The following is a 10,132-nucleotide window of genomic DNA, read 5'->3' as shown; positions in this document are numbered from 1 at the left end:
TGGAGTATTGCGTGCAATTCTGGCCGCCGCATTATAGGAAGGGTGTGGAAGCATTGGAAAGGGTACAGAGGAGATTTACCAGAATGTTGCCTGGTATGGAGGGAAGATCTTATGAGGAAAGGCTGAGGGACTTGAGGCTGTTTTCATTAGGGAGGTTAAGAGTGGACAGTGAGAGCATTTTTCCTCGGATGGTGATGTCTAGCACGAGGGGACATAGCTTTAAATTGAGGGGTGATAGATTATAGGACAGATGTCAGAGGTAGGTTCTTTACTGAGAGTAGCAAGGGCGTGGAATGCCCTGCCTGCAACAGTAGTGGACTCGCCAACACTAAGGGTATTCAAATGGTCATTGGATAGACATATGGACGATAAGGGAATAGTGTAGATGGGCTTTAGAGTGGTTTCACAGGTCGGTGCAACATCGAGGGCCGAAGGGCCTGTACTGCGCTGTAATGTTCTATGTTGTGGGGTGAAAGCCACGCAGATACAGGGAGAACGTGCAGACACTCCACACAGACAGTGACCCAAGTCGGGAATCGAACCTGGGTCCCTGGCGTGCGAAGCAATAGTTCTAACCACTGTGCTACCATGCCGCCCTATGTAAGCCTACTTGTGACAATAAAGATTATTATTTTCCAATTAAGGGGCAATTTAGCGTGGTCATTTCACCAACCCTGCACATCTTTTTGGGTTGTGGGGGTGAGACCCACGCAGACATGGAGAGAATGTGCAAACTCCACATGGACAGCGACCCGGCTGGGATCGAACCCGGGTCCTCAGCGCCATGAGGCAGCAATGCTAATCACTGCTCCAGTGTGCTGTGCCCCCAAATGCGCAAAACTTAAACTTTGCCCAGTTCACCAATTTTCTGCCATACATCCATTGGTTTTGGCTATTTTTTTGAGCCTGTGGATACCTGTGAAGGAAATCCATCTAACAAGAACAGTGACTGAAGCACAATGTTCACTACAGGATGGTCTTTATTTCAGGGCCATTAAAACAAAAAATAAACTTTCCATTTTCATCCAATCATAAGAGCCTTCTGTCCAAGACCTGGCACAATACAACAAAGATGGTTCAATTTTCATCAACTTGAATCTTGGGAGACTTTAATTCCAGTTCATTCAGAGTGTGGGAGTCTTCTCAATGTAGTTTGGTAGAACGCTTAAAAATAAAAAGATCTTTACCTGTGGAATGATTCCAGGTTGCACTGGTTTTAACGAAGACAACAGACTTCGAACAACATGCTCTTTTAGCTTTAAATATATGGCAAGATCTTCAACTGTTGAGTCAGCGGCGATAAGAAGAGTGAGCTTTTGTATCAGTACACAGCAGAATGAACTGATTCTGGCATCAGACTTGTTTCCTGTACTGTTTTCCAGCAGCAATCATGGACCATTTAAAGAATCAGGCAGCTGGTGTTGAACTGGTGGATTTGAATTATAAACAAACTCTTCACTTCTGCAAATGTCCGTCTATAGGCAGCAGCAGCAAGAGAGAGGAGACAGGCACTTGTGGGGGTTGCAGGCTGGTGTGTGGCTGTGTCACGTTAGCGAAAGAATTGCGGCAGGTGTACAATGTGTTGCTTCGGAGCTCTCCAGTGACCTTTCATCATAGGCCTTGCTTGTGAACACATGAAACTAGGATGGTTGGCTTCTGCCCAGGACCCCAAAAGGGATGAGGCTATTTAAACAAAAGTGTTCACCCCTCATACTTAGCAAGAGATCACCCCCGAATCCAGTTTGGCTGGTTCAAAACCAGGCAGTCGGCAACAGACTAACAAATAAGCTTGTGAAACAAAAATTAACCACATGGTCCTTGCAAAAAGGTCTACACCCTCAACATAAAGAACACGACTGTCTCAAAAACGAATGCTTAAACTCAAAGGAAGAAGGACTTACCTTGCAATATATATTAAACAGTTCCCCTGAATGGATTTTTATCTGGATGTTTTGCCACTTAATCACCTTTGTGGCATTTAAAAAAATTAAATCATAAAAGGTGAGGTTACACCAGTTTACAACAATGCATCTTGAATTTGTGATGCTCCTGCCAACAGCCAGAATCATAAGAGAAGCAAAATATCATCGACACTGCTTTATTGATTTCCCATTATTGGGTTTATATGAAGTAGAATTGCTTCTAACTGGCATAGTTCGCAAGGAAAAGCAGGCTGAAAGACCAATCTTATTTTTTACATTTGAGGGTCTATTCACGAGTAATTTCTGCTAGAGATTGAGCCTATCCTTTGACGGGTAAGTTTATGTGAAGCACGGGCCAGTCAGTGCTGTAATTGGGAGGACTGGGTCGAATGGATAGCAGAATCATTGTAGAAATAAGTAAGGATCTTAAGGCTGGCGTCACTGTTCAGTTCAGTCTGCTATGCACCCCAAGGTTTCTGATTATATTTGAAGCATTAAACTCCTTTCAGAAATGCAAGAGTAGGACATGGACTGTTACATTAGACAAATTGTTTTAATTCCTTCCAGATACTCCAAACTTCAGCCACGGAAGCCAAAGAAACCTTTGATGTAACCAGTGAGGCCTCCTTTCCCTTTCTGTTCCACTTTGTCCTCCAAGTCTGGGAATGCTGCATGGTTCAGAGCCAAGTCAAAGAACAGAGGCTTACAGGGGATCGGCTGGAATTCTGGTGGGAACCGCACGAGATTGGCATGTTTAGTAACCAGAGAGGGGTCGATGTGGAACACGTCCAAACACTCCCGGAGAGGCTGCAAAAGAGGAGTCACAAGGTTACAGCCATAGCTCTAACATACAAAGACACAATTTAACAGTGAACACTGGAGGTACCATTACAATGTACAAGTGGTGAGATCATGGTCCTGGTAGGTGGATTGCATATCAAACGTTACTAGAATGGGAGCCATCTAAAATCACATATAACATTCCTTAAAATTGCTCCAATTTATCTCCCTTTTTTGAAGGCAGTGTCACATACAGAGGTAAAGTTTCATAGTCTTCCATTAATGGAAACAACTCAAGTGACTGCTCTTTTGTGTACCAACTCGACCACCGGGAAAGCCCAACGCTGATCTTGTTCTGTTCACACAGAAGCGAGTTGGGTGTTGGCTTATACTTTATTGCCCATGTCTTGTTCAGGGACAGTGAAGGCAATGACAAGTCGTCACAAATGTCATCATCACTGACCACTAGTTGTGGTCTGCATGGCTCCACACACCAGATTTCACCCTCTCAACGGTGTAATAAACCACATTACAGCAGTGTGCAACATCGCTGACAGAAGAACCTGGGAGAGTGAGAAGCTTTTTGTACCTCAAATTATGATCTGGATTGTAGTGCTTCTGACGGTGGCCAAAGCAGATTCAATATTATCAAAAAGGGAATTAATAAACTCCTCAGAAGGAAACAATTGCAGGACACTAGGGAAAGAATTGGTGTGTGGGGGAGAAGAGTAATCGAATAGTTTTTTTCCCAAAGAGCTGGCAGTCACACATTTGGCCAAACGTGCCCCACCTCCCGCACGCTGCTTGATTCCAATGAATGTGATTGATGAACGTCAGCAAGAATATAGGAGTGCAGGAAGAAGTGAAAGGCATGCTCTCAACTTCAGCAAGGCCTTTGATAAGGTCCCACATGGGAGACTGATAGCCAAGGAAATTTGGCAAATTGGATCCAGAATTGGCTGAGTGGCAGGAAGCAGAGGGTGATGGTCGAGGGGTATTTTTCTGACTGGACGCCTATGTGCAGTGGTGTCCTGTAGGAATCAGTGTTGGGCCCTTGCTGTTTGTGGTTCATTTAAATGATTTTGACTTCAATGTAGGAGGGTTGATCAATATGTTTGTGGATGATTGTGGTAAATAGTAAGGAGCCTTCGATTACAGGAGGATATGGACCGGCTGGTCATATGGGCTTATCGGTGGCAAATGGAATTCAATCCGGATAAGTGTGAGGTGATGCACTTGGGCAGAACAAGGCAAGGGAATACATGATAAATGGCAGGACCCTGGGAAGCACCAATAATCAGAGGGACCTTGGTATGCATGCAGTTTGATTAGTTTGGTGTTCAAGATCCCATTTAAAAGTATCAAACCTTATTGCGCTTTAGCCCATTCAAACTATCCAGGTGAGTTTTATATCTCCTGGATTGGATTTACCCTCCTCTAAAAATGCAACATTCATATCCTGAATGCCGCAAGATATTGTACGGAGGACCATAGAATCCATACAGTGCAGAAAGAGGCCACTTGGCCCATAGGGTTTACACTGACCCTACCTTGCCCAATCCCTGTAACCACACCTAATCTACATATCTTTGGAAACTAAGGGGCAATTTAGCATGGCCAACCCATCTAACCTGCACATCTGTGGACTGTGAGAGGAATCCCACACACACGGGGAGAATGTGCAAACTCCACACACACACCCAAGGCCGGAATTGAACCGGGTTCCCTGGTGCTGTGAGGCAGCAATGCTACCCGTGCCAGTGACAAACATAAGCACAAAATAAAACCAGCTTACTGAGACACTCAAAGCTAGAATAATAATTCAGGCCAATCTTCTGTTCAAGATTAAAACAAGGTTCGGTCCCCAAAGGATGGAACGTTTCAAATAACCTCTAAATAAAGTAAGAAGTCTTACAACACCAGGTTAAAGTCCAACTGGTTTGTTTTGAATCACTCGCTTTTGGAGCACTGCTCCTTCCTCAGGTGACTCAAAACAAACCTATTGGACTTTAACCTGGTGTTGTAAGACTTCTTACTGTGCTCGCCCCAGTCCAACGCCGGCATCTCCACATCATGGCTCTAAATAAAGGTTAGATGGCACACAGATTGACTCTTCCATCATTCAAGTTAGTGCTGATATATTTCACTGCAAACTGCTCTCTTGTTCATCCCTATGTTCTTTAACAAACATCCTTTCAAAGATTTATGGAATCTGCTGCAACCACAAAATCCCACATGATAGGCATTTCTCTCCAAAGACATTTCCCACTCACTCCCCCACAACCACCAACCTCCCACTATTCCCCTCTAATTCTTATGATTATCTTAAATCCTATGCCTCCCTCCCAACCAGTGAAAACTAATCTCGCCAGCTCTTTTAATCTTGAAGATCTCTCAACAGAAATCCTATGAGTAGTTGTTTAAAATTGGCAGGAATGCTTGCCTGAGCCATCGCAACTTGATCAGTCTTAAGTTGGTGCCATCCTCTGACATTATTAATTTTATTGAAATATGGCAGAGTATTATTTCTAACAACCAGCTTACATTTGAAGGCAGGAAGCAATTTCCTCAAGTGAACGCTGCCATGTGTGACTGAGAATTCCTTACCTCGTTGTCTTTGACCTGAAGCTGTGACACCATCTCAGAGACGTCTTCTGTGTCTATGAAAAAAAATGATTGAATACTATTAGGCAGTGACAATGTTTTCCAATGTGCAGAAGGATAGTAAAAGTAATCTATCCCATAAAAACAGAGTGCCATTATTATTGCCAGTAAATCAGAGTGGTTACAGCACAGGAGACCATTCGGCCCTCATGTCTACTTTAGCCCGCTGAAGGAGTGATTCACTTTGTGCCACTCCTTGTCCTTTCCTCAGTCCTGAAAATGTTCCCATTTCACATAATGATCATAGATTATCATAGAATTTACAGTGCAGAAGGAGGCCATTCGGCCCATCGAGTCTGCACTGGCTCTTGGAACGAGCACCTTACCCAAGGTCAACACCGCCCCCTATCCCCATAACCCAGTAACCCCACCCAACACTAAGGGCAATTTTGGACACTGAGGGCAATTTATCATGGCCAATCCACCTAACCTGCACATCTTTGGACTGTGGGAGGAAACCAGAGCACCCGGAGGAAACCCACGCACACACAGGGAGGATGTGCAGACTCTGCACATACAGTGACCCAAGCCGGAATCGAACCTGGGACCCTGGAGCTGTGAAGCAATTGTGCTATACACAAGGCTACCGTGCTGCCCCATGATACAATTGAAAGCCTCAGTTGACTCTGCCCCATTGAACTCTCAGGCAGCACATTCTAGATCCTAACCACTCGTCACCTTGTTTCCCCTTTTGCTAATTAGTTTAAACCTGCGCCCGCTGGCTCTCAATCGTTCCACCAGTAGATGGGGAACAGATTTTCCCCATCTACTCTGTCCAAACTCCTCGTGATTTTGAACACCTTAACCAAATCTGCTCCCACCCTTCTCTTCTCCAAGGGAAACTGTCACAATGTCCCAATCTTTCTAGGCAATTGAAGTTCCTCATCCCTGGAACCACTTTCATGAATCTTTTCTGCATCCTCGGGCCACAATACTCCAGTTGGGGCCAAACTAGTGTTTTATACAGGTTCAAAATAACCTCTTAAAAATAAAGCAAGATACTGCAGATGCTGGAAATCGATCTGAAATTTAAAACAAAGAGTAGGAAAAACTGAGCAAGTCTGTCAGCATCTATGGAAAGAGAAGCTGAGTTAATATTTTGAGTCCAATGCAACTTCATTGTTTCCGGTCACTCGGCTAATTTCATATTCGTGTCCTTTTATTCCATGAACTAAGTTTGTTCACAAATGCACTCCGTAAAATATGCAGGGAGTAGTTCACCAGCCATGCCATTTTAGGTACGGACGGTAATAAAATACAGTAATAATTACCCAACAATATAGAGAAGGGAAATAATGCCATTCTTGCCAATGCAAAGCAAATAACTCCATGACTGTCTCCAATATATACAGCATATATAATCCCAATACACTCTATTACATACAGACTGAGAAAACCTACTCCTTTAGAGCACCACTGAAGTAACAAGATGCCTCAAAGTAATTCATAGGAAGCAATCAATAGCCAAAATTTGACACTAAGCCACATAAGGGGATATTAGGGCAGATAATGAAAGACTTTGTGAAAAATAATTTGTAGAACTGTGTTAGAGGAAAGAGAGGAAGAAAAGTGAAGAGTTTTAGGGAGGAAATTCCAGAGCTTGGGGCCGAGATACTGACCGCATGGCCACTAATGGTAAACTAAGAAAATTGCGGATGTGCAAGAGTGCAGAAATCCCAGATGATTTAAGGACTAAAAAGAGGTTACAGAGATAGGGAGGGGTTGAAAAACAATAAGAATCTTTAATTTGAGGCGTTGTTGGACTGGGAGTCAATATAGATCAGCGAGCACATGTGATGCATGAACAGAACTTGATGAAAATTAGACTAGCAGCAGCAGAGTTTTAGATGAGATAATTGGAATACTTGTGCCTAGAGGGAACAAGAGCATGAGCGAGCGATTTCACCAACAGGTGAACTGAGACCGGGGTGGTATCTGTGAATGTTATGGAGGTGGAAAAAGGCAATCTGGGTGACGGAGATCAGGGACAAAAGGACACCACAGCTGTCTGATTCAGCGACAGACAATGGCTAGGGGGAGGGATGGTATTGGTGGCTAGGAAATGAATTGAGCTGGGACCAAGGACCATTGGTTTGGTCTTCCCAGTATTCAATTGGATGAAATTTCTATTCATTCAGCACTGGATGGCATAGAATTGAAAGACTGGATGACGTAGAAGTGAGAGACAAGTGGAGGGATCAAGAGAGGTAGAGGAGAAGTAGAATATCTTCATTCTCCAATGTGAATATTTCTGTTTTTAACTATATGACCAAACAGCCATTCAGCCAGGTTAGTGCACTCACCTAGAATGGCAGCTGCCTGTACAGAGTATTTCTCAGCATTGACTCGGGCAGCTAGTTCCTTCACATCAGGGAGATCCTGCACAGAAGCAGCACACTGTTACTCCAATGTTTCTGTACCAACAGTCAGAGTTAAATCTGGACGTTTTATTGAATATTTTCTGAACTGTTTTACACCAATTCCAATATGCACCACTTATGCACAATGATACAAATATACTTATATAGAGTTGCATGATCAGAGGGTTAACAATCGTCTTACTCATATACAGTACATGCTCTTTCATCTGGTATCACTCAATTCAGAGGCAAATATTAAATTTAAAGGCTAAATATTTTGGTACAATTACATTGAAACATGAAGCACAGAAAATTCAGCAATGCACAATCAGAAATTTGGAGCAAATTTTGAAATGACTGTGAAAATATCTTTAGGTCCGAAATTAAAAAGACTAATTCAAAGTTCTGGTTCCTGACGAGGTCAGAGCCACATAATTAAGCAGCAGGTTCAGAAAAGTGCATCACATGTCGAAACCCAACATGAGAAGTTGTTTAGTTGTCTCTGACTAAACGGGCAATATTCATGTACAAGACTTGAGTGAACCTCAGGCACCTATTCAATCATGGGAGACATCATAGAGGAGTCTGTTCCTATCTGCAAACACCTACACAGTCGACAAGTGATCGCTGGATGGTCATCAGGAATAAAAAAAAAACTGGTTAATTTACCTGTCTCTTCCCAATCTCAGGCTTCTCGACAGACTGAAACTTCCCCAAACAGCTGTGTGCTAGTAGAAGTCAGTGAACTCAGTATCCAGCAGGGACTGAACTCCTGCCATCCTAATCGGAGGCATCTGGGGAGCACCACTTTGCACTTCCAAGCAATTTCTTGGAACTTTTATTTTATTTATTCATTCATTCATGGGTGTGCACATCGCTGGCTTGGCTAAATCTTTTTACCCAGTCCTAATTGCACAGGGACGATCGTGAGCCATCTTCTTGAACCGCTGCAGTCTACGTGGTGTCCATCTATAGTGTTGGTAGGAAGGGAGCTCCACAATTTTGACCCAGTGACAGTGAATGGATAGTGATATAGTTCCAAGTCAGAACATTGCATGGCTTTGAGGTGTGGTGGTGTTCCCATGCATTTGCTGCCCCTTGTCCTAGGTCACTGGGTGGTAAGTACTGTTCAAGGAGCCTTGGTGAGTTGCTGCAGTGCATCTTGTAGATGCTACAGACTGCTGCCACTGCGTGCTAGTGGTGGAGGGAGTGAATGTTTGTGGAAGGGGCGCCAAGTAAGCGCGATGCTTTGTCCTGAATGGTGGTCAAGCTTCTTGAGTGTTGTTGGAGCTGCACTCATCCAGGCAAGTGGGAAGCATTCTATTACACTCCTGACTTGTTCCTTGTAGTTGATGGACATGCTTTGGGGAGTCTGATGTTGAGTTACTTGCCACAGGATTTATAGCCTCTGACCTGTTCTTGTAGCCACAGTACTTTTGTATGGCTAGTCCAGTTCAGCCACTGGTTAATGGAGTTACAGTGGGGGATTAGCGATGCTAATGCCACGGACGATGGGCAGGTTCTCTTTGGTTGGAGATGGTCATTCCCTAGCACTGGTGTGGTACGAATGCTTAAAATTTTTTTTCCTCATGTACCCAATTCTTTTTTTCCCCAATTAAGGGCAATTTTTAACGTGGACAATCTACCTACCCTGCACATCTTTGGGCTTGTGGGGGTGAGACCCACGCAGACACGGGGAGAACGTACAAACTCCACACGGACAGTGAACTGGGGCCGGGATAGAACCCGGGTCCTCAGCGCCGCGAGGCAGCAATGCGAACCACTGCGCCACCGTGCCACCCTCACGAATGTTACTTGCACTTATCAACCCAAGCCTGATGTTTTCCAGGTCTTACTGCATATGGACATGGACTGCTTCAGTGTCGGAGGAGTCACGAATAGTGAACATTGTGTAATCATCAGCGAACTGACTTTATGATAGAGGTAAGGTCAGTGATGAAACAGCTGAAGATGGTTGGGTCTAGTCTAGTATACTACTCTGAGGAACTCCAACACTGAAGTCCTGCAGCTGATGTGATTGGCCACCATCAACCACTTTATGCTAAGCGAAAGTCACCAAAGTCCCAGAGAACTATAGGCTGCTCGCCCCTTTGAGATAAAGCTGACTCGTGGTGATTTAACCGGAGGGTCACCACACCTTAGGCAAAATGCAAGGTTGAGAAGGCAATAACCTTAGCCATTACGGAACTTGAACGTCAATGTTGGTATTGTTCCGCTTCACGATCAGCTGTCCAGCCAACTGAGCTAACCAACCCGCTATGTGCGAAGTATGACTCCAACCAGTGGAGACCCCCTCAGCCATTGACTTCAGTTTTGCTCAGGCTGTATCACTGAATAAGATGTCTGCGTTGAATTTACTTTACTGCTTCTCACTCTCAATATATT

General features: G+C 44.1%; 1 protein-coding gene across 1 annotated transcript in view; it reads right to left on the bottom strand.

Annotated features, from left to right (window-relative positions):
* Positions 1-962: 962 nt before the first annotated feature.
* srp68 (signal recognition particle 68) overlaps positions 963-10,132 on the bottom strand; it is a 64,512-nt gene continuing 55,342 nt past the window's right edge. Inside the window, exons 14-16 of the mRNA XM_072482996.1 lie at positions 7,670-7,745; positions 5,310-5,362; positions 963-2,729 (exon numbers count right to left, since the gene is read on the bottom strand). Coding sequence (XP_072339097.1) covers positions 2,502-2,729; positions 5,310-5,362; positions 7,670-7,745 — 357 coding nt within the window. The 3' untranslated portion in view covers positions 963-2,501. The remainder of the gene's footprint in view (positions 2,730-5,309; positions 5,363-7,669; positions 7,746-10,132) is intronic.

This window comes from Scyliorhinus torazame, chromosome 18 (genome assembly GCF_047496885.1).
Source record: "Scyliorhinus torazame isolate Kashiwa2021f chromosome 18, sScyTor2.1, whole genome shotgun sequence".
NCBI lineage: Eukaryota > Metazoa > Chordata > Chondrichthyes > Carcharhiniformes > Scyliorhinidae > Scyliorhinus > Scyliorhinus torazame.
Note: the sequence above shows the minus strand (reverse complement) of the source record. Positions and strands in the feature narration are given on the sequence as shown.